Genomic DNA, 24885 nt, shown 5'->3' with positions numbered 1-24885 from the left:
GTTTGTGCATGTGTATATAAATGGTGTACATATGTAGACACGTATGCCGCACAGTTCCCGCGCTGTGAACGTCTCCAGCCACTGAGCCGTGCTGTCAGCCCCAGACTTGTTAACGCGACTTCGGATGGAAATACTTTCTCATGGCAACCTGCCTCGTCTTGCACTGTTGCTCCTGTGTCTTCTCCAGGCCACTCCCTGAATTGTCCCTCCTCAGGTCTCCTGAGGTACTTGCTCACACCCCACCCCTTCCGCTCTCTGGATCCTTGTCCTTTGGGAGGTTTGACTCCTTGACAACTCCTCACTCCAGCTGACATTGCTCCTTGCCCTCGGCTATCATAATTTACCATCGCTGTCTGCCACAAGGATCCAGGCCTGGATTTGAGCAGGCAGCATAAAAGCTGTCTTCCCGGTGGAGGCAGAAGGCCAGGGCAAGCCCCATGGAAGGAGGACCAAGGTTCTTGTTCATAGCTTAGTCACCAGTGCCCACTGGGTGTTTCCTGGGCGGAGTTAACTGAGGTGATCCTGAAGACAGTAAGGTTCCTGATTGCTGACATCTTTATTACCTTTATAGAAAGAACATGAAGGATGGGTGGTAATTCCCTCTGCCTTTCTGCCATCCAAGTCAAAGTGCTCAGTTATAAAACTGAAGTGAGACCTTTCCCCAGGCCAGGCATACTTGTCTGGGCTTCCTCCCTCTGACACAGCCTTTCTTTGGGTGCGTTCTGGCTGGCCTTGATGGCACAGGTCTGCGGTACCACCTGCCAGACTGGTGCACTCAGAGGAGTGGGTAGAACGTGAATCCTAAGTTCACAGTCTTGTTGTTCGCTTTAGGACGGGGTCTCACTCTGTGCCCCTGGCTGTCCTGGAACTTAGTCTGAAGATCAGGGTGGCCTGGGACTCAGATTCCCTTGCCTCCCGAGTGCTGGGATTAAAGGTGTCTTCTCATCCTCTGTACTTTCTAGTGTCTGAAAGACACTTGAGTGTTCTGTAACTGGGATCATTTCTGGTAGTCTAATTAAAAACCTTTCCCTTACTGTCTTTCTGCACAAGGAGGAACCAGTTGGGGACTTTATCTTTCATTCACTGCAGCGGCAGGGTGGTAAATAAACGCCCTTGGAAGCCCAAGGCGTCCGATCCACTCTGGAGCTGGAGTTAAGCTTTGGAACCTCTCAAAGAGCACTAAGAGCACATGTGAGTCATGCCTCTAACCTCTGTCCTGAGCATTTTAGACATGGAATTGATGTTTAGGCTCTGCAGAGGGAAGAATGTTTAACTGTAGGGGTGGTTGATGAAACGGAGGCTGTGGTTTCACACCTATCTATCTGGAGATGCCTGTTCAAATGCGTGTCCCTAGTCTCCTTAGGCTTGTGTTCATCTGATCTGATTGGCTGTCCATCTGTCTGTTTTAAACACAAGGACTTAGTTCCAGGTATCCGACGGGTCTCCTCAGGGCTAGGAAGGCTTGCACTGAGGCACTCATTGATCTTCTATGGCTTGCCCCTCTCTCTGGCTTTTGGGTGTGTGTGCACAGAAATGTTAGAATAATAAGGGCTGGGCATAGTGGCACATGTCTTTAATCCCAGCACTTGGGAGGCAGAGACAGGTAGATCACTGATTTTGAGGCCAGCCTGGTCTTATAGTGAGTTCTAGGATAGCCAGGGCTATGTGGAGAGACCCTGTCTTAGAAAACCAAAGTGGGGGGGGGGGCAGGTGGAGAAAGATGAGAAAAAAAAACCATAAATATTAAAATAAATATTAAGCATTAGAAACGGATAGTGACATACCTTTTAGTATCAAGCCACCTTTTAAGGAGTATGTCTTAGGGGTAGGAGTCCTCATTCTGGCTGCCTGGGAAGTACCACTGTAGATCTATCTCTATGAGTCCAGCTACCAGCCTCGCGCTTCCTAATGGCTCTACTCATGGGCAGAGCTGGAGACACCAGGCTGCCCTGCCTCTGGCTTTTCACATGCCAGGGCTGCGCTCAGGGGAGCCTTCAAAACACACTCAAGAGCTGGAACACAGCTGTGCCCCCACACCCCCATTTCATTTGTAGTGTAAAGGTAAGGTGGGTGTGAACACAGTTCAGGCCCTTAGGTTAAAATCAGTTTCCTTTTGATAATTTGACCCTGCCAGTTTTAGTGTCTGACCCAGTTCCATGCCTCCTGGGCTTCTGCCAGACCTACAAACAGCAGGTATGGGGCTGTCACTGCAGTTTCCTGCCTCAGCCCCTTCTCACATGTTCTGGCTGCGCCTGGGTTAAAACACTGGTGGTTGGGCTGTGTTTTCAGGACCCTGGGTGCTTGCTGGGTGCATGTGGCAGTCTGGCCAGTCTTGGGTGAGCTTTGCTGTGGACTTCTTCCTAATTTTGTTTGGGACAGGGTCTTGTATGTTGCCTAGGTTGGCCAGGAACTTGTTCTGTAGTCTAGGGTGGCCCACAGATCATTTCCCTTACCTTCTGGAGTGCTGGGGTAGCAGGCGTGTATCCGGTCACATCTGGCTGATTTTTATTAATTAATTAGTTAATTAATTAATGGTGCTGGGGGATGAAGACAGTAAGTATTAGTCATTTTTATTTTTTCAATAAGATAAGCTGTGATCACATTTATGTTTTAAAGGCCAGTCAAAGATGAGTTTATCTTGTCTTGCTGGGAAAAAGGGCCCTTGTCTTGCTGAGTTAGGGTGGGAACAGCACTTGTGGCTGTTGCTGGAACAATTGACAATCACCGATTCCCACTGGGCAGCCAAGACAGCCTGCATGTGAGTGTAGTCACACGGTGGCTTGCTGGGTGAGCCACTGTGAGTCCCCAGGTGCTAACAGCTGCTGAGGGCCCCATCCCAGGAGAACAGAGCATGGAGAGAGCGCTGCCGGGTCGGAGGAGCTGTCTTCCCTTCTCGGCACTGGATGGGTGCCCAACCGGATTCAGAAGCTGCGCTCCTGGGGACGAAGGGTTAATCATTATTTGCTTACTTCACACAAGACACACTTAAATTCCTTTTCAGAACCGTCAGCATTCTTTCCCAGTTAAAGATTCTAATTCCTCTCATTCTTAGGGACTTAAAGAATGGAGACTGATTTGCTCATAGGAGAGCTCGTGCTGCCCCATAGGTGTCTGGGGCACTGGTGACAACTCGAGTTGTCATCGCCATTAAACAGAGATTTGTGTTAAATTTTATTTGTATTTTTAAATTTTACTTCGCTTTTATTGCAGTGTCTAACTCAATATGACATGTAGTTAAAAAAAGACTTTACTATTGTTTATAATGCTTAAAAAGAAAGTAGATGCTAAAAGCAGTGTTCCTAAGATTTAAGAGAAAGATCTAATTAAACACTTGTAATAAGTCTACATCCAAATAATTATTTTGGGCCAACCCTGAGGTCATTTGGTCAATACTTATGTCTGCAGTGTCTCTATACAGCCTCTGATTTGGTCTCCAGCCATTTTCCCAACATAGCAGGAAAGACACATACGTAAAATTATATTAAAGGAAGGAATGGAGCGTGCCCAAGGCCTCCGACATATGTACAAGCATTTACCTTTTCCAGAACTAAGCACTTCTTCCATAAAAATATTAGATAGCTAGGGCTGGAGAGATGGCTCAGAGGTTAAGAGCATTGACTGCTCTTCCAGAGGTCCTGAGTTCAATTCCCAGCATCCACCATCTGTAATGGGATCTGATGTCCTCTTCTGGTGTGTCTGAAGACAGTGACAGTGTACTCAATACATAAAAAACAGGGGGAACTGGGAAGGGGATAACATTTGAAATGTAAATAAATAAAATAACCAGTTAAAAGGGAATAAAAAATAAAAACACTAGACAGCTAGGGCTGCAGAGATGGCTCCATGGTTAAATCACTGGCTGCTCTTCCAGAGGTCCTGAGTTCAATTCCCAGCAACCACATGGTGGCTCACAACCATCTGTAATGGGATCTGATGCCCTCTGCTGGTGTGTCTGAAGACAGCTACAGTGTACTCATACATAAAATAAATAAATCTTTAAAAATACATATATAGAAAGAAGGGGCATAAAGGCTTTGGGTGGTATCTGTACATTTTCATTAAAATGTTATTTCCATTAAGCAGAGGGATTTCAATTCTTATTTAAAAATGATGTACTTTTTCTGTGTGCCTCTGTGTGTGTGTGTGTGTGTGTGTGTGTGTGTGTGTAGGGCTGTGTGCCTGTGAGTTCACTGAGGATGACCTGGAGCTGGGAACCAGACTTGGGGTTTATGAGAACAGTTTTACAAATGGGGCGCTGAGCTCATTGTGTGGTTAGCAGTGTCTCTAGCTTAACATTGTCATCTTAGTTTCTCTTGGCAAGCAGGAGCGCTGCGAGAGCCAGCAAGGGCAGGCCACTGCTCTTTGGATGATACTTGGTAAGGTGTGTTGTCTAGTCTTACTTTGTTTTTAATGTTTACAATTTACTGTGAGTGTTTGTGAGTGTGTGGTGTGTGTAGCAGGACGTGTGTGCTGTGCCATGGGTACCGTAGAGGACGGCCTGATGGGATTGGTTCTCTATCTTGATTCTAGAGATCGGCAGGTGGCTCTCTGGACAAGTGCCTTTCCTCCGCGCTGGCTTGCTGGCCCGTGGTTTTTTAGGAATAGGGTGGCTGGCTGCGTGGGGTTCTCTCCTATGCGGCCCACTGCTACTTTACAACAAAGCTTCAGCAGGAAGTTGGAAATCTTTGGGTTTTTTTTTCTCCCTAAGACTGCCACTTCAATCTAATGCAGTGTGGGTGTCTTGCATGCCCTGGGCTGGGCTCCATGGTGAGGGGAACTAGCTGTGACCCATGGAGTCTTCTGAGTGACTCTGAACCCAGATGCTGACTGCTATCTGGAGGCAGGCGGTGTTTGCAGGCCCACTTTGACTCAGAACTAGTGCAGAGACTGACTTGGGTGTTTGGGGCTCAGATGGCTTTTTAGCAACTGATTCAGCTTCATAAACCCCAACCACAGAGAAAGCGTTTGTTCAACTGACAGCAGTGTTAAACTGCTAACGGTGGTGGTGGAATTCTGGGTCTTGCTTGCTAAGAGTCGTGTGGAAAGGAAGAGGATCCTTGGTCCAGCTCCTAGCTTTTCTCTGCAGGACATGTATCCGGAAGTCTCCTGCCTCAGCTGAGCAGCATCTCCATGCCTACTCTGACCTCTGAATGGCGGGAGCCAAGCAAATGGCTCAAACTGTTCTCTTGTGCCTATTGATGGTCATTATCAAAGACTAACCAGTGACAGGCTGTGTGTCAGCATTGCAGCTGATGCTCAACCAGTGTTAGTTCAATAATTGCCTGCCACACCTGTGGGTAGAGACTCACGTGTATTTTCTTTAAAAAGCAAAAGCAAAAACAACAAAAAATTGCGTGTATGAAACAATTTGGTACTTGGGCCACTGAAGGTCGTAGGTCAGAGGGCCGCTCATAGAAGCTGTTTTTTCCTAAGTGTGGGTCTGGGACGGGAATCTGGGAGCTCAGGTTCTCAGGCTTACCCACAAGCACCCTTACTCTCACTAAGCCATCTTGCCAGCCCACATTGTAGGTATCGGAAGTTTACTTGGTTGGGTTCTTGAAGAAATTCAGAATATTGTAGGTATTGGGAGTTTGTATGTTGTGCTTGGCCGTGTGTGTGTGTGTGTGTGTGTGTGTGTGTGTGTGTGTGTAGCAGTGTTAAGTCGCCAGCCCTCTGACAGTCTCTGTTACTGCCTTGAGAAGGCCCTCCCTGAACCAGAAGCTGCCAGTGTAGCTAGGCTTGTTGGCCCACTCAGGACCTGCCTGTTTTGAGTCCCACAGTGCTGGGGTTCCAGCATGTGCAGCTACCCCCCTGGTTTTAGGTGGGTGCGGGAGATTGGAACAGGTGCTCCATCTTCCTAGCCCCTTGCTTGTTTTCTCAAAACACTATGGCCTTGGCTGCTCTCCTGCCTCAACCTCTGGAGTTCTGAGGTCATAGGCTACAGCACCTCCCTCAGCCAGCAATTCTTACAGCTTTGTTTCGTAGCTCTGGCCAGTGAGTTTAGCTTTAACCAAGAGCTGAGCTCACTTCCTGGCTGATGTTTTCAGTCACCTGAAATTGTCCAAGTGGATTCAGGGAAAGCGTAGTGGGTAGGGAAGGGTCGGCGTTCTGTTCAGTGCCCCTCCCTTTGAGACATGGGCTACATTGCAGATGTCCTCACCGCAGTGGGGACTTCTAGTCTAGTCCCAGGGGAGCTGTAGTGCAGGCCAATTGGGTAGGGCAATTGCCACTGCTCCTCCTGGTCAGTGTCCCACCCAGGGCTCTTTTGTACACTGTAGTTTGAACAGTGGGCTTCAGTGTTACAAATGGGTACAAAAATGGCTGCACCAGGCCACCCAGCCCTTTCTTAAGTCTTGATAGGGTTTGGAAAGAAGTGGGTTGGGGTGTGCGGGAGCTTGTTGGCCAAAGCTGCTTGTAATGGAATGGAGACTACTGGGCTCCACTGTCTCCTCCTAAAGTGGGTTTTCTTTCTTTGCCTCTCCTTCCCGGCAGCTATTTTCATTTTATTGATCAAATTGGGGTGTGGTGTTCTCTTCTAGCTCAGACATCCCCCCACACCACCCCATAACTTAAAAAAATTATTAAATGTATGAGTGCTCTGTTGCATATACATCCACCCTCCTGAAGAGGGCATCAAATCTCCCTATAGGTGGCTGTGAGCCACCATGGTTGCTGGGATTTGAACTTGGGACCCCTGGAAGAGCTGTTAGTGCTCTAACTGCTGAACCACCTCTCCAGCCCTGGCTCAGACATTCTTAAGGATTGCGTAGCTGTGACATATTTACAGTAACATGTTTTCTCAAGAGAGTTCTGACAATTTATTTGTTCTGGCAACATTAAATTGTGGAGATTCACATATTGTCATTTTTGCCATGGAACCCTCTTAGGACAGGGATTGTAAGAGCCACTTATATCCCCAGCCACAGAAGACGAGGGTGCTGAACAATCTTTCATCTTTATTTTCTCTCCTCCCCCTCTCTCCCTCCGTCCTTCCCTCCCTTTGAGATGGATCTCTGTGTAGCTCTGGCTGTCCTGGAACTTGCTCTATAGATAAAAGCAAACTCAGAGATCTGCCTGCCTCTGCTTCTCAGACGCTGGGGTTAAGGTTTGCACGCCGTTCCCAGCCATTCTTATCTTCAAGTACCCTCCTCAGTTTATTTCCTTTCAATACACTTTGTTTCAGGTGAAGTACTATATGTGTGTGTGTGAGTGCAGATGTGTGTAAGTGTGTGTGTATGAGTGTATTTTTTGTATATATGTGTGTGCACATGTGTGTGTGGTGTATGTATATGTGCATGCACATGTGTGTGTATGTGTGTGTGCGTGTATGTATGTGTGTGATGTGTGTATGTGTGTATGGTGTGTGTATGTGCTGTGTATATGTGCATGCGTATGTGTGTGTATGTGTGTGTGGTGTGCATGTGGTGTGAGTGTATGTGGTGTGTATATATGTATGTACATGTTTGTGTATGTGTGTATATATTTGTGTGTGCACATGTGTGTGTTTGTGTGTGTGTACATGTTTGTGTTTGTGTGTGTGTGTGTGTACATGTTTGTGTGTGTGTTTGGTTGACTGCTGAAGCTGGGGCTGCCAACATACCAAGCAGATATTTCAGCTCTGAGCTGTATCCCAGCCTCAAGTGGCAGATCAGCCATCATTGTGGAAAGGTGCTGGTTTTGTGCATCTGGCTGTGTGAGGAGGGTTTTGAAGCAGCTGCTGAGGTGGGAGGTCGGCCATCCTTGCCTCTTGCTCTGGGCAGGAGCGCACAGCCAGCGTAGATCAAAATTGAGCCAGTGCAGGCCTGGCCCCGAGTTCAGTCTTCAGAGCCCACAAGGTAGGAGACACTGTCCCAGTTGTTCTTTGACCCCCATGCCTGTGCAACAGCACACACGCCTGTGCAGTCAGCTGGGACTAACCCTTCTGGCTCAGACAGTACACCCCTGAGTGCCTCAGATTCTCCTGCCTGCATGTCCAGTCTCCAGCTGCATTCAGGAGTGTGTAAAATGCTGAAGTGATAATGCCAGACACTGGGCGTGTGCGTGTGTGTGGGGGGGTGAGAATGGGAATTAGTGTGTGTACCTCCCAGCCTTTGCAGGTGAAGATGAAATCCCTAAGTTGGCCTGGAGCTTTTTGTGACCTGACATGCTGATGTCCTGCCTATTTTCCCTCACTTGCTCTGGGCTCCACCCTCAAGCTTTCTGAAGCCCTCTGTTCAGGTGGCCTGGCCCTTGATGTCCACACTCTGTCCCATCACCCTCCTCCTGTCCTGTCCAGTCTGCCTATGCCTGGAGTTAGCTTCTGGGACAGCAGAAGCTTCTAAGTGTCCTGCGGTGTCCAGTGTGGTCCATGCATACGACTGGGGCTTAAGATGTTGTTGAAGAAATGAACCAGAAGGATAAGGGCCTTCACATTTGAGTGTGTCATGTGTGTGATGGATTTGTTCTTCGTGACCCACACATGTTTTCCTAGGGAGGTATGGGCTGATGGACAGTGTGTGTAGACTTGGGCTTTGCCTGATGATAAAGAAACAGTTCATTTTATTTCTTTATAAACAGTCTCCCAGTTTACAGCTGAAGGAATAACCAGGGGCTGGAGTAACTTAGGCAGGTAGGTGGCAGTCAAGGATGAACTTGTCTGTTACCAGAACTATCGTTTCTTGTGTTCGCCTGCAGCTTCCTGTGACTCCTCACCAGGAGTGTGTGTTCATGAATCCTTGCTTGCACAGGGTGTTAGAGAGACACCAGACGTCTTCAGCTGAAGCTGTGTCTTTAAGAAGTTCAGTTTCTGACTGCATTGCCAGGCTGGACTAACACTCCCAGCCTTCCTGCCTCAGCATCCCGGGTCACAGCTGGCTTCCTTTTGTTTTGCGACACTGCTGCTGTCTATGGCTGGTACTTCTTGTAAACCTGCCTTCTTATTTTATCATATTCGGATCAGAGAATCCAGTCATTGCATTGCTTGAAACAGTAACATTTCCAAAGAATTATTAAAATTTTATTGCGAGAGGAACTTCATTAACTAAATAATGAAAAACAGACTTAGCAAGTTTGGACAGTCATATTCAGCCTTTTCTTTCCTGTTGTTGATAAGAAAAGTAGGTCATCGGTGTAGCTGCAGAGTTTTGAAACACGCTGGGCTGTCCATATCTGCAGAAGCTCTGCACTCAGCCTGAGCACTCTTGGGATCAAGTTGGTTCTTTACAGAGGCCTCTGGGAGGTGCCTGCAGCCATGGATGGTTTCTGGGCGGCCACCATGTGTTTTCTGGGGCAGGGAGACCCTGAGCTGTCTTCAGATGCAGGCCTCTCCTGCCGCCTTTCAGAGCCCAGGATGGGGAGAGGCGGTTACTGTAGAGACTGGTGATGAGCAGAGATTAGGAGAGGGGAGGGCTTCTGAACACACGTCTTTGCATGTTAGATCTGTAGTAAGAACGTGTACTGTGACATTGGAGAACTGTCTCCTTGAGTCCTCTGTGTGTCACTCTGTGTGCTCCTCCTTGGGTGACTTAGAATGTCTATAATGCCACATGGGTTTTCAGGGATCTCTGGATGCAAGTGTGGGCATGCTCACATGACCCGACGTTCATTTCCGGTCATGCGTGCTGCTGCCGCTTTCTTGGATTTCTCAGAAAGTGCTCAGGTGCTCTCTAGCTTTTTTCTTAAAATGAGTACAAATTGGAAAATAGGAAGGTTCTAGAAAGCTTCAGAAAGTGGAGAACTGTTAGCAAAAGTTAGCCTTTAAGGATTACATTTTTGGTGGGTGCGTGTGCACACGTCTGTGTACATGCATGTGTATACAAGTTCACGTCTGTTTCTAGTGCTTTATGATCACTGGATGTTCTCCGACCGCTAGTTGAACGGTTATAAAGCTTTTTAACTCAGAAGTGAGGATTCACTTCCTTGGGTGTGACTAATGCCGTCTTTGCTTCATCTCAGTATAGGTTTTCCAAACCCTTTCTGAATTTCGACTTTTCCGTTTGTTCCTACGCTCATGAAGCATAGACTCAATGTAGTTTCATATTTAAAAATCACGTGGAACTGTGGCCTGTGAGGCAGCCCTGGGAAGGGCTCTGAGGAGCGTTGCATACTGACTGAGAAGCGGAAGGGATGTGTGATGTGGAATTTAGAGCTGAGGAAACAGGAAGGCCGACTGGCCATGCTCTGTGGTCTGGGTCACTGACTCTCAGCAGCTCTTCCTCTCTGGGCCAGTGGCATGATGTCTGCGGCGGGGGAGGGGAGTGTGGAGCCTGGAAGCAAGTCGTGCTTCAGACTCCAGTGGCCCAGGCCTGCCCCACCATGCCTGTTTTCTTGTTTCTCTGTTTCTAGAAACCTTTTAGAGCCAGGCTGTTTTGAGCTATGGAATGGAGACATGCGTCTGCCCAGACTGTCAGTCTGTGTCTGGCTGAAGAGAAGTTACTTGGAGGCCTTCATGAGTTTGACTGTTGTTAGCATTTTCCGTCATGATGTTCTGAATGCACAGCAGCTAACCCTGTACTTGCAGCCTCCGTGTAAGGAGGTAGCGGTCTCCAGCAGGAACTCCTTCAGCAAGTCCAGCAAGCCAGAGCACAGCTCCCTCCCTCCCCTCCTCAGAGCTGCAGCTTAGCCCGTTGGCTGTGTGTAACTTGCTGTGCCTGTGGTCCTCTTTCTAAAGCAGTTTTCATTGGAGACTACAGGGATGGTTTGATTCCCAGCACCCACATAGTGGCTTATAGTATCTGGAACTACAGCTCCAGAGGGTCTCAGCTTCTCTTCTGATCTCAGGCACCAGGCATGCACAAGGCACACAGAGAAACATGCAGACAATACAACCATACTCATAACACACAAAACTAATATATATTAAGTTAGGCAAGTCTGGGATTTTTGTTTTCTTAACTAGGTCTCACTGGGTAGACCTGACTGGATTGGACTTGCTTTGTAGGTCTGGCTGGATCATGAACTCACAGCAAACCACCTGTTTCTAATCCCCAGAGTTTTGGGATTAAGGGTGTAAGCTACTAAACATGGCCTTTTTCCCCCTCTTTAAATGTCTCCTGTGAGTGTGTTAAATGCAGTGAAAATGTGTGATTTATGAGGATTCTTTGAGCATCATGGACAGACAAATTAAAGGCCAGTGTTGCGTTCAATGTTTCATCAGGAATCTCTGCATCTGCTTTAATCATCTTCTCCTGTGAACATGTTCCACGTGGGTGGACAGGGAGAGACTTTGGGGTTCACGACATTTGCCTCAGCTGTTACCCTACTGGGTTTGTCTGTTGTCTTATTTTTGTCTGCAGTTTATTTTTTAAATATTTATAGCTTGGCCTACATACATACAGGTCTACCACATGTGTACTGATGGCACTGGGTCCCCAGAACTGGAATTACAGACAATGCTGAGCCATCTCTTAGCTCCCTACTGTTCTCTTAATATAAGACATCCAGTCTGCACTTAAGAGTGCCTGCCATGGGCCGGACAGGTTGCTCAGTGGTTAGAGCACCGACTGCTCTCCCAGAGGTCCTGAGTTCAATTCCCACCAACCACATGGTGGCTCACAACCATCTGTAATGGAATCTGATGCTCTCTTCTGGTGTGTCAGAGACAGTTACAGTGTATTCATATATAATAAATAAATACATCTTTTAAAAAAAGTGCCTGTCATGAAAACAGCAGCTTCTTGGGGGTATGGCCTTTTCCTCACAGAGGCTGTGGAGCCTTTCTGGGGTTGCTGCCGGCTGGAGGGATGCTGGAGGCCTGCGAATTCCTCACTGATGCACCAGAATGGTGTCTGCAGAGTTGCTGGCAGGGTTTTGCTAAGAGGAGTTTTCCTGTGTTTCTCGCAGGATGTGTTTCCTCTCACACGCACCATAGAAATACATCTGTATGAATCTGTAAACAGACAATGTCTCAGTGAGCAGGACAATGCAGAGATGGCGGTTGGTGGGCTGGAGAGAATGGAGGAACAACCACCACGGTGTCACTGGTGTCACCACACTCTGCTGCATCAGCTGCTCTTCCCCCTGGGCGGGCTTGCAGGGTCTCTGCTGGTCGCTCCTGCTTCCTTCCTTATGGTGCTTCTTGTTTCCTTGGTGTTAGGTTTAGGTTTTCTTTATTTGGAGTCAAAGCTCTGCTACTGACATGTTACTATGGCTGACAACGGTGGCAAAGGCCTGGAATCCAGCACTTGGGATGCCAAAGCAGGAAGACTGCAAGTTTGAGTCTAGCCTGGGCTACATAGATCCTAAGAAACAAAAGAAAAGCCTGTATTGCTGGGTAATCAATATCGCTCTTGGCTTCAGTGATACCTAGAAACTGGGACAGAGAGACAAATGGCCATGTTTCTGAGATTGACACCAGCCCTAGAGAGGACATTTTTGTGGGCCTGGGCCTCAAGCTTCCTCTCTACTGGGCTATTCAGATGTTCTGGGCACAGTCACTGCTGCTGTGAAGAAATGTGATCAAAGCAACTAGGGAGGAGAGGGTTAATTCGCCTCACACTTCCACATCCCTGTTCATCACTGAAGGGGGTCAGGACAGGAACTCACACGGGCAGGAACCTGGAGGCAGGAGCTGAGGCAGAGGCCATGGAGGGGCTGCTTCCTGCATTGTTCTTGAACATTTCTCTGATTTGCACAATGGCTCAACTACACCATCATTTTAAATAGCTTTGTGTACGTGTGTGCATGTGAGTGTGCAGGTGCGTGTGTGTTTTCAGGGAGGTCATTCTTGGTGATTTTCCTTGCCTTTTTTTTTTTCTTCCTTTTTTGACTTCCCCAGGACTGGAGCTAGCCAGGATCCCTAGCACTGGGTCACAAGTGTCCACCATCCCAGCTCTTCCACAGTAGTGCTGGGGACAGTCGGGCCCTGTTCCTTCTATGCCAAGTGCCTCAGTCTCCATTTTGCCTGGCTCGCTGCCCTCTTATGTCTGAGACGTTCTCAGCATCTGCCACGGAAGGTCATGTGCGGGTGGGAGCGCTCACAGCTCACAGACAGCTTCTTTCTGGCAGAGCGTCTAGAATTGTACCTGGCTCTCTGTGTTCAGGGTTGTTTCATTGATTCTTTCTCATACAGTTGGGAACCAGCTTCCCTTACAAAACATTTTAGTTTTTAATTCTTTATTTGATCACTTAGAGGAGGAAACTTTTAAAAAATCTAAGTTTGGTAAGACATTTACTTTTTTTAGTTTGTTTTTGCTATCTTAGTTTTCCAACTGAACTTCGGAATGCCATTTGTCAATGCTGGTGGCTCTTAGAGAGAGGTGTAGTCTTTAGAATAGTTTTTAACCTTTTCTTTGTTTGTAAGGGTATTAATGGTGCTGAGGTGGGAGAACACAGGGCTTTGTAGAGTTTTTGGTTAGCAGTGTTCTTTTGTATGAAAATTAAACTCATGTCCCCTAGTCCGTAGGGCATGGGTTGGGATTTTCCCCTTTGGGTAGGGAAACTTAATGGGCTCTTAAGTAACAGTTGCTAGTGTTTACAAATCAGTGAGGACTACAGAGTCTATGCTGGACGCTGTACAGACTTAAAAACAAACGCCCCTTTATACATGCCATGCATTCACTTAAAGCACAAGATAGAGAAAACCAAGCCAAAGCCACGTGCGACCATTCCTACGGTGACTTGGGAACAGTTTCATGACCCCTAAAAGAAGCCTGTGGTGCTGGAGAGATGGCTCAGTAGTTAAGCACACTGTCTGCTCTTGCAGTGGACTGAGGTTCTGTTCCCAGCACCCATAGTAGGTTTACAACCACCTGTAACTCCATTTCCAAGGGAACTGATGCTCTCTCTTGGCCTCTGCAGGCATTGTATGTGCCCCCTGCACACACGTGAGCACGCACACACACACACAGACACACACACACACACAAATAGGTCTTTTGTTTGCTTTGTTTTGTTTTTTGAGACAGGATCTTTCACTGTGTCTTTGGTTGTCCTGGAACTTGATAGTAAACTAGGCTGGCCTCTGCTTCCTGAGTCCTGAGATTAAAACATTTGCCCTAGTACTTAGGCAAAGTGAGTCTTAAGAAACAGCCTCATGGAGCTGCAGAGATGGCTCAGTGGTTAAGAGCACTGCCTGCCCTTTGTCTTTAGCTTTTAACCCACACAGCCCCCAAACTCTCTGTATTTGCCTAGTTCAGGCTTATACACAGTTATGCCCTGTAGGTCTCTGCTCTGCCTTCCCTGTGCTGTGCCGCCAGGCTCTGTCCTCACTGCAGGCTCGCTGCTGAGCTGCAGTCTTCTGTGGCAGCCGCCTTTTGTCTATAGACCAGTGAGCAGCGGCACTCAGGGTTCTCCTGTGCTGCGGGGGCGGGGCGGTTATGTGCTCACTTTCAGTTCTCAAGAGCCGGGTCAGGTGGAAATCTGGTAGAGCACAAGGAACATAAGGCCCTGCCAAAGCCGCACCCACCGGACACCTCAGGGATCCCAGCAGCCCACACTTCCATCGATTCTCAGACTGCTGGGTTTTCATTCTGGGCTGAGGACCTGTTCATGGAGGGTTTGGTTTTCGCTTCCCAAACGACAGTGCCTTGCACCTTCTGTAGGCGTTGGTCAGATAGGCGCGTGTCCCCTTTGGGGAGTGGTGCTGGTTACACACCTGGGGCCTTACATACGGTAGGCAAAAGCGAGATCTCTCATGGCTGAGGCTGGCTTTGAAGTCCTTGTCTTCCTGTGTCCACCATGCCTGGCAAGTCCATCCTTAAGTAGGATTTTAAGTTGCCCTCCCTACTCGTCTCCTTTTTAATAAGCTATGTATTTCAGGTGTCAGTGAGTGCCTTATTAGATTTAGGGTTTGCAACAGATGCCTTGTGTTTTTATTTACCTTAGTGTGTGTTGATATGACATGTGTGCCATGGTGTGTGTGTGGAGGTCAGAGGCTAACTTGGAGAGCTCAGTTCTCCTTCCTCTCGCTGAGCCCACGTGCAGGCCTCTGAGGTGTCAGCTCCTTGTCTGTTGTTGCAGCTTTGTGTCACACGTGACCTGCCTTTGCCTTCCGGGGCCAGGAGGACATGTTGCTGTGCTTTCTCCTGGGAGCTTTGTAGTCTCAGCTCTTGACCCATTTGCTCACCGGCTTCCTTCTGTTTGCTTGCTCTCAGGGCTGGTCTGTGTCACCACCCTTTGTTGACACTCCATGTCCCGGGAGTGGTTTTAGTTCCTGTGTTGAAAGTCAGCTGGCTAGAGAAAGTATGGGTTTACCTCGGACTGAAGTTCTTTTTAAAAAAAATGTGATTATTATTATTATTGTATGTTTATGCGTGTACACTGTGTACGTGTAGGCATGTGTATGTGGGTATACTGTGTGTGTATGTGTGGGCACGTGTGATGTGTTTACTCTGTGGGTACATGTGTATATGTGTGGGTTCATACATGTACGTGTGGGTATGTGTGTGTGTAGGCACATGTCTGTGTACACTGTGTGTGTGGGCACGTGTGATGTGTTTACTCTGTGGGTACATGTGTGTATGTGTGGGTTCATGTATGTGTGTGTGGGGGGCACATGTACAGAAATCAGGACAGCACTGTGAACTTAGTTCTCTCCTATCATTTTCACTGTGTTTGGGGACCAAACTCAGGTCACCAGGCTTGTACAGCAGGTGTCCTCTCCCCCTGCACCTCTCTGTGGCCCCGGACTTTGAACTCAGCCACATTGATTCCTGTCTGTCTTGTCAGCTCTCATACTGTTGTGACAACTATTTCCACTTCCTGCTTATGAAAATGTGCATGTGTGTGTGTTTCTGTATGTGTACGCTCTTTTCTGCTTCTGCTAGGAATTTACAGCGTGCCTCTGTCCTTGTGAGCTCCTCCCAAGGTGCTCAGCTGAGTGTAGGGTACGGCCACAGCGGTCACTCGGTGTCACAGGCTTTCTCTCTTCTGAGCTTTGTTGTTGGGTTTGTTTTCTGGTGGACTCCCTTCCTGTCCTTATCCATGTGTGTATACCTGTGTGTGTCTCCCTCTGTGTGTGTGATTGTATGTCTGTGCGTATGCATGTATATACCTGTGTGTCTGTGTGCAGGCATGTTGCTTGAAAGCATATGTGTGTGCGTGCTCAAGCGTGTGTGTGTGTGTGTATGTGTGTGTGTGTGTGTGTGTGTGTGTGTGTATACCAAATGTGGGGGCTCTGAGGGAGCAATAAACACTCTAACCACTGAGCCATCTTTTGAAACACTTGCTGAGATGTGCTGGTGGGGACTCTAGCCTTTGTGACTTGAAGAACTGTGGCTGAGGTGGTGGCTTTGGCGAGAGGCCAGTATGGAGGTGTGTTGCTTGAGTTTTTGCCACAGTCGAAGCTGTGTCTGACTCACTCCTGAAGGAAGAACTCCTACTGTTTCACAATTAAGGCTGTTGGCTGAGTGTAAGCCCTTAGCATCTTGTACCAAGCATTCAAAATGTGCAGCCCCAGTAGTCAGCAGGGAAGGTCAGGCAGCAGCTGGGCTACAGAGCATGGGGTATGGGGCCTGCTACCGGGCTTTTGCCTCTGCCCAGCCACACATCCCAGCAGTGCAGAGAGGACACTGCCACACAGGCCTTGCAAAGGTGACAGAGACTCTGGCATAAGCTCTGTCTCTGCATCTAGCAGTGGGAGGGACGAAGAGGGCGGAGAGACAGCATTGCCCACCTCAGCTCCCACGTGGCACAGACAGCTGTTGGCCTCTTCTCTTCCCCGAGGTCTGGTTTTCAGTGAATTTGTCAGGGTTTGGCCATGTGCCGGTTCCACTTAGCTTCATCCGAGTTGCATTTGTCTTGAGCAGAATGCTCTACAGCGGCAGACGGGTCAATTACATCAAGTGCTGGCTAGAAAACCCGAGGTGTGGGGAGCTGGGGCCCCAGGGCCCCAGCTCGCTGTCACCCACAATGCCCATGCCCAGCTTCCTCTGCAAGCAGTTGAATGACCTGACAGGAGCCCCATCCTGATCTTTCTCCTCCACACTGGCCTGTCCCCTCCCTTGTGTCCAGCTGCCGCTGCCGTGGCTTGTAGCCCAGTATATGGCTCTTCATGTTCGCCAAAATGGAGCTGGCAGACTCAGTGCCATCGGGAGGCCTTGATCAGCTGCTTCCCACTTAATTACAGCTCCTTGTTCTAAGACCGGGCTCTTGACTTCTGCGGCAGCCTCAGGTCAGGTTTCCTGCTTCTCATGGGCCTTAGCAGCCAGCAGTTGTCTGGGTGACTCTGCAGCACGGGGGGGGGGGGCGGGGGGGCAGCAGCCTCTCCTGAGTTGGTCGAGTGGAGTGACTCTAGGGAGCCAGCACAGTGCTCAGACAGGGCTGATGTCGGTGAGGGAGGATGTTTAAAACTGGGAAACGACCCTGGCAGGCTGAGGAGAAAGCCACCAAATCATTTCATGTTTGAGGATTTCCTTCAGCTTCCCACCTACAAGGTTCCTTTGCATCTTCCAGTCTCCAAATTAGGAAGGGGTGGGCTTTCCCACCCACCTGAGAGCGGGTCTTCCCTCGGGTCCTGGCTTCGTCTTTCTCTTGAAGTGAAAAGGCTCAGACTGCCTCTGGGTGTCATGGGGGTGCCATGAGCTCTCTGAGGCGCTGTTTCCAGCTTTGGCAGCACATGGTTCTCACACATTTCCTGCTTTCTTTTCACAGACACGATGCGGCGAGTGGTGCGGCAGAGCAAGTTCCGGCACGTCTTTGGACAGGCGGTGAAGAATGACCAGTGCTATGACGACATCCGCGTCTCCCGCGTCACCTGGGACAGCTCCTTCTGTGCCGTCAACCCCAGATTCGTGGCCATCATCATAGAAGCGAGTGGGGGAGGGGCCTTCCTGGTGCTCCCTCTGCACAAGGTGAGCTAGCGAGCTGGCGAGTGGAGGTACAGGCCGCTGGTTTCTACGTTGCCTCATGTGGGTGGCTGGGAACTGAAGTAAGGTCTTCAGCACTTCAGACTCTGGTCAAATCTTTTGGGATTTGAGTTGTAAGTGGGACACGAGCTCAAGGAAATGTCCGAAGGGGTGGGTTTGAGCTCTGCAGTTCCGCTCTCTTGTTGATCATGGTTCTGCTCCTGCTGCCAGAGTAGCGGGTGTTGGAGGCATCCACACACTCAGACACAACACAGGATTCAAGGTGAATCCCGACTCTGGGTAATTAGCTGTAGCCCAGGATGTATGCTCAACAAGGGTAGGAACAAGAGGTCCTGTCTGGGTGGCTCTGTGTGCACTTCTCAGTGTGTTTTTTCCTGGCATAGCCTTCCCTTGAGCCCTGTCCCAGCTGGGTATAAGATGGCTGCTGTGCCCCCTTCTCCTGAACTTGCAGGAGGGAAGGGGATTTGGTGAGTCCTGAGCTCTACAGCTAAGAGTTCAGTGCCCTGACCTTACGTAAGAGTGCAGGTTTTGGGTACGGCTACCTGTTTCTATCGGGTGAAAATCGTGTCTCACCGTGGATTGTGGGTTCTCAAAGTAGACACCGTGAAGTCCACGTTCTGTCTGAATCTGCTTGACATCACGTGTGGAATACGTTCCTACAGTCCCTTTCAGATGTCCATGACGAGCTTGTTCTGGGCTAACGAGGTGGGTGCCTTACCTTGTTCTGTGGCTGGATTGATTGTTGCACAGCTGAACCAATTCTGGAGAGGAAGAAGAAGCCAGTGCTCAAGGGTTAGAGGCTTGTCTCGGTGCACCTTCTAATTGCTGGAGAATCGAGAGAATCTATCATCAGTTGGAGCATTTTCTGCTTGGATACTTTGTTTCCGTTTACTGATGCCATACCATTGTGCCTTAGCCTGATTCTGGAGTGAGGGTTTGAAGTGAATGTCAGTTGTGTTTAGCTCACACATCTGTTTAGTATGTTCCTCCAGGGGTTTACTTTTAACTGTGTGCTTGTGTGTGTGTGTGTGTGCGCGCGCGCGTGCGCTCATAGGACCCGTGCATGTGGAGGAAAGAGGTATTGGATCCCCTAGAGCTACAAATAGTTGTGAGTCCCCTGCTGTGGGTGTGTGGGGTAGAACTTAGGTCATCTGGACATGCTCTTAGCCACTGGGCCGTCTCTCCAGCCTGTGTATTCCTTTATTAGTAGTAAGGAGCAGTCAGGAACTTTATTTTTTGTTGCTAGGGCTCAGGCCGGCCAACTGAGAGGACCGCCAGTCTGTCAGCCAGGTCAGGAACTCAAGGTCTGCTTGGAGTTAAAGCATTTTTCTTTTTATAAACTGAGGAACGAATTCAAGACATTCTTTTCTTCAAAGAAATGGAACAAGCCAATTAAGAAGCCCAAAATAAACTCTGAATGGCTAATCTTCCACTGAGTTCAGACAGTTCCTTCAGTGTCCACATCCACAAAAGGCTCTGTGAGTCCGCCTTCGCTTCTGCAAACCACAGGAGAGTTTGGCTCTCACAGCGCTTGCAGGGGACCAGTTTGGTCCTTACCAGTGTTTAGTGGCCTGTGCTAGTCAGTGTCACGTCGCTCTGTGACCCTCCTCATGGGGATGGGATTGCAGCGAATCCTTGGTTTCAGAGAAAGCTCAGTGGGTAGAGTTAGCATGAGGATCTGACTTCAGATCTTAACCCCATCATTAGGGGGGCGGAGTCAGGAGGAGCCTGGGGGTTCTCTGGCTGCCAGTCTGTCAAACTGGCAAGCTCCAGATTCACTAAGAGACACTGTCTCAGGGCGGGGGGTGGGAGGGCTGTAGAAGATACCCCCACATGTACACACACAGGTGAGCACATCACATGCACATGCACAGACACCCACAGACACACATACATATACACATCCCTCTCTTTTGGGAGGCTTCGATTTTGTCTGTGTGGCTTTGTCCTGAGTGTTGTTTGTGAGGAGAGGCTGACATTGGTGTGAGCTTAGTGATAGCATCAGGACGTAGAGGGTACTTGGCTGTTGGCTTCTCTGTCAGTAGGTCTCCAGGCTCCTCTGGTTTTCAGGTGTTACAGTGTGTTCACTGCTGTAGGTGTTAACTCTTTGTGTCTGAATGGCACTGTGGGAGGAGTGCGGCCTGGGTGTGGAAGAGCTGGGATTTGAATCCCGGCAGGGCCACATTGCTATTCGACACGAATCTGCCATTCAGTCCTTCACTGTTCCGTCTGTAATATGAAGGAGCGATATGTAAAAATGACTTTCTTCATCTCTTCTCCCACTGCTGTCCACTCCGAGGAGATTTCTGAATAGTTTGTTCAGAATCTGTAAAGAAAATGCTGGTTTCTCCTCGGTCTGACTCGTAACTCTGGGGAACAGATGCTGGGGCCCCACCCAGCAGGTAGGGGGGTGGTGGTCAGTCTTGTGCTGTGGAGGAAGGCCTGGCTCGCCCTGATGTTTCTGCTCTTCCTGCGGCATCAGCAGCTGTTGTAGATAGAACCGTCCTCACTGTTGGTAGGAAATGCCCACCCTGTAATAAGATGGTCTGACCCTAAGTGTTTGCGTGAGGGCTGTGGATTTTACGTTGTTGATGTTTGATTGTTAGTCACTCGGTCAGATTTCATTGTTGTGTGACCATCACATGTGAGCACCGGTGGTGTGCTGTTGGAGGCTCAGCACTGCCCTTTGCAGGGTTTCTGCCATTGTAGGGGAAGGATTGAGTCTAACCGCTGAGCCATCTCTCCTGTCCTGTAGACTGTTTCCTAAGCTGTCCCTTACTTATCAGACCGCTGCTGTCAGCCCTGTGTGGTGCTTCCCACCTGTAATCCCAGCACTTGGAAGGCAGTCCACATAGTGAGCTCCAGGCCGGCCATGGTGCGATCTTGTCTCTGCACCCCACCCCTCCCACCCCAAGAGGGGGAAGATAGCAAAGACTCGGCATCCCAGTGTCTTTAGAGTAGAGCTTGGGAAACCATAAACAAGTACACAGTCTCCGTCTTCCAGGATTTAAGATGGAAGATGGGAACAGTAACAGGGACAAATATAGTGACATGCACACATGTTCCTGTGCTCACACCTGAGCGGTCAGCACACACGCGCCTGTGCTCACATACAAGCACCAGCACACACATGAGCGGCGAGCCCATTGGCTTGTCGGAGACCACTGCTTGAGTAAGTGGGTTCCCAGCTAAGGTGTGGCAGCTTGGCTTAGCCTGCATGTGCCCTGGCTCTTTGGCAGCACCGCTCAAGCCGAGGCCTGCCGCTCTCCGGTGGTTTCTGCAGGTGTGGCTTGATGAGTGCTCTTGTTCTCCAGTCTCAGAGAGAACGAGACAAGGCTGTCTTGTTGAGCACGCCTCTCCTGCAGCACGCAGGCTTTCAGTCCCCCATCAGCCTGCCAGGCTCACTCGACTCCAGCACACAGCAGTTCCTGTTGGCACACACTTGAACTTCGGACCTCAGAAAACCTGCCAGTCTTGCCTGAGATAAGTAGGGTACAGGGGTGCTCTGAGAACCGTGCCCCTCACCTGGATGGAGGATCCAGAAGGAAGGCTCCCGGCTCCTGGTCCTCTCTCCATTCTGATTGTAAAGGTCCTTTGTGTCTAGGAGTGACTGCTGACTTTCTGAGCAGTAGCTGTCTACAGGGGTGTGGGTGTGGCCAGGGCTTCTTTAACCTTGCCACACTGTCTCATTGTCCCTGCAGGTAGTCTTGGATGTAGTGTTTGTTACACTGCATATGTGAGAAGTAAAAGATGTGCTGGCTACTTTTATGTCACCTTGATACAAGGTAGAGTTAACTGAAAGGAGGGAACCTTATCTGAGAAAACGCCTCCATAAGCTCCAGCAATGGGGTATTTCTTCTTAATTTGGTAGGAGAGGGCCCTGCCCATTGTGGGTGGAGCCATCCCTGGCCCCGCCCACTGTGGGTGGAGCCATCTCTGGGATGGTGGTCCTGGGTTCTATAAGAAAGCAGGCTGAACAAGCCATGGGGAGTAAGCCAGTAAGCAGCACCCCTCCATGGCCTCTGCATCAGCTCCTGCCTCCAGGTTTCTACCCTGTGTGAATTCCTCCCTGACTTCCCCCTGTGACAGACTATGACCTGGAAGTGGGATCTGAAATCAGCCATTTCCTCCCCAGCTTGCTCTTGGTCGTGGTGTCTCATTACAGAGATAGCAGTCCTAACTAAGACAAGTGGCTTTCTGATTCTCTGTCCTATCCTGGCCTGGTGAGCTGCAGCCACTGTACCCCTCGGGTTAGCTGTGAGTATTAGAACAGCTACAGATAGAGATATGAATGCATACACCTGTGTGTGAGACATTCTTTTTGAGATAGGGTCTTCTTGTGTAGTGCACATCCCTGAAGCATGAATGAAATTTAAGAGTGCTTTAAGACTACAATCATAGGGTTGTAGTAGCTCAGCTGGTAGAATGATTGCCCAGGACACACAAGGCTGTGACTCCCAGCCACAGACCAGGCATGGCGACCGCCCCTGCTACGTGGCAGGCTGAGGTGCAGGAAGAGGTTCAGAGTTGCCCCTAGTGGTGGTTTGCACGGGAAACCATCCCGAAGTCTAGCACTTGAATGCTGGTCCCCGATGGTGGACCTGTTGGAACCAGGAGGCACGGCCTGTCACTGAGAGCGGGCTTTGACGTTTCAGACACTCGGCCAGTCACTTGACTTCTCAGTCCTGTGACTGGGTCTCAAGATGTGAGCTCTCAGCTCTTGCCCCAGCACCGGAAACTGAACCTTACTCCTCTGGAAGAACAGCTTTTGTTGCTGAGCGATCTTTTCAGCCCCAAGTGCTTTTTGCCTGGACCCGTGCTGGGGTGTTACTACTTTCATTTAAACATTGAAATGAATCTTGCTGTTTGCCTTCCTTGTGGATTATTAGATGGTGGGAGGCAGAGCTGCTTCCCTGTAGCAGACAGAGAGCAGACAGAAAGAAGAAGCCTGGTGTTGTACGTAGGTCGTGTGCCAGCCAAGTCATGACAGGTGAGAACCCATCTTACCTGAGCTGTAGGTACAGGCAAATAACGGAAAAGAAGATAAGTAGAGAAAATAAACGGGCAGACGCCCTGTCCTCCCTACGAAGATGCTAACCCAGCTACGCACTGCTTTGGCGTGGCTTTGGGCTAACGGTCTGGCAGGCCTCTTCTGTGTGAGATGCTAGCACCAGCAAGTTTAGTGTCCCCAAGACTAAGATCCTATGCATGGAATAAGCTGTAAAGGTGCAGTGTCGCATGCTTGTGATGCCAGTGTTTGGGAGGCAGAGGCTAGATTGCTGTGGGTTAGAGGCCAGCCTGCTCTACAGAGCGTGTTCCAGGGCAGTGGGGCTACGTAGAGAGCCTTCTCTAAAGGGAGAAAGTCGTCATTTGTACCAGCAGGTTCTACAGTGGTCATGACACGGTTCATTTGCCCCTGCGCTCTGTACTGGGATGCGTGCCTCCTGTGAATTCCTGCCATTCTCCTGATGTCATACCCACTCTGGGAACTTGTCACTTGAGATTTCAAATACCGTGGCAGGAGGGTCTGTGTCTGAGACCAGCCTGGGATCCATGGTGAGACCCTATCTTAAAAAAAAAAATCTAAAAACCAAAGAATGTATTCTAGGTCAGAGCAAAGCATACTGTGAGTGTAGCCAGCCACACTCAGGCACCAGACAGCGTCTGCCATGAAACCACCACTGAACAGGCAGGACTCCAGCCTTCCTGTGACTCTCAGGGCAGCAGACATGGACATAATAAGTCCTCCCTCCAGAGGGGACAGGAAGATGATGTGCCCCTCATGTGTCTCTCAGTGAGTCCCTCCTAAGCCTTAGCTGCCTGTCTCCCACACAGGGTGCGCCCTGAGGTTTCATTTCTGTTCTTGTCTTACTCTACGGTGACCCATTGGCCCCCAAGCCCTTTACCTAGAGCCAATGTCTCCTTGTCCTTTTCTGTGTAAGAAGGGACCTACTTTCCATTCGGGGCCCAGCAAGCACTCTGAGGACTCAAGGAAGTCCTTCCAAGAGGGGCTGCATGTTCCTGGAGCAATGTAGGAGAAATGAGAAAACCCCAGAACTTCAGAGGGCTTGGAACTGGCAGCTGGCGTCGTTCCCGCTGCAGCGTGGGGCTGCTTGCTCCCTGAGCCTTCTGCCGGAACACTGTCTCTGTCGCTGTGCCTGCAAACAGTCAGGAAATATTTCATAAGGTGTCGAGAACAGTTTCCACCCTTGACCTGCTGCGTGCAGATGGCTTGGAGAGGATTCATCTGTCCCAGAAGGCTGACCTTGGGCCCAGCATGGAAGGCCACACCCCAGGTGGCAAACCTCTGGACCCTGGGTCTGTCCACAAGGTAGCGAGCAAATACCCGAAGGCATGTTGGCCTGATTCTTCTCAGGAGGCAGCCATCCGTCTCATTTGAAGCTGACCCTGTCAAGTTGGCCCTGGGTGGGGTGGAGCTTTTTCACAGGCACATTGAACAGGTACCAGTACACTGGGTCGAAGTCTCCTGCAGTGGGGCTTCTCTAAAGGCAGAGGGACTTGCAGCAATATTGTGCTGCAGGGAGATTCTGGGATGGAACATGTGGTAGATGTCATAGTTCAACAGTTCAGAAACACCATGTAGATCTGTGAATCGGGACCTGCACCTCAGGGAAAGGCCACATTCCGATTGGTGCAGAACAAACTCCTGAACTCAGCATTATAAAAGTGGTCTTTCTTCTCATCCTCTTCCTCTCCTTCCACTGCAAAGCCAGCAGCGACTGAGCCTGTGAGTGTTCCCACAGCCTACTCAGGTGTGCAGCAGTCAGGTGTGCAGCTGTCAGGTGTGCAGCTGTCAGGTGTGCAGCTGTCAGGTGTGCAGCAGTCAGGTGTGCAGCTGTCAGGTGTGCAGCAGTCAGGTGTGCAGCTGTCAGGTGTGCAGCTGTCAGGTGTGCAGCTGTCAGGTGTGCAGCTGTCAGGTGTGCAGCCGCACCCTTTCTGAATGTGCTCCCTCATATTCATGGTTCTGGTCTTAGAGCATGGTTCTGGATATGCGCCTGCCAGGTGCACTTGAGCATCATGTCTGCCAGATTCTTGTATGCATTGTTGCTAAAATACAACTTTGGCTCCTTTCTACCCAGTA

General features: G+C 49.6%; 1 protein-coding gene across 1 annotated transcript in view; it reads left to right on the top strand.

Annotated features, from left to right (window-relative positions):
• The window catches only part of CORO1C (coronin 1C), a 61289-nt gene that overhangs the window by 4262 nt on the left and 32142 nt on the right, over nt 1–24885 (top strand). Inside the window, exon 2 of the mRNA XM_080940509.1 lies at nt 17569–17768. Coding sequence (XP_080796635.1) covers nt 17574–17768 — 195 coding nt within the window. The 5' untranslated portion in view covers nt 17569–17573. The remainder of the gene's footprint in view (nt 1–17568; nt 17769–24885) is intronic.

Source organism: Micromys minutus (assembly GCF_963924665.1).
Source record: "Micromys minutus genome assembly, chromosome: 29".
Classification (NCBI taxonomy): domain Eukaryota; kingdom Metazoa; phylum Chordata; class Mammalia; order Rodentia; family Muridae; genus Micromys; species Micromys minutus.
This window is presented reverse-complemented; position numbering and strand designations above follow the sequence as displayed.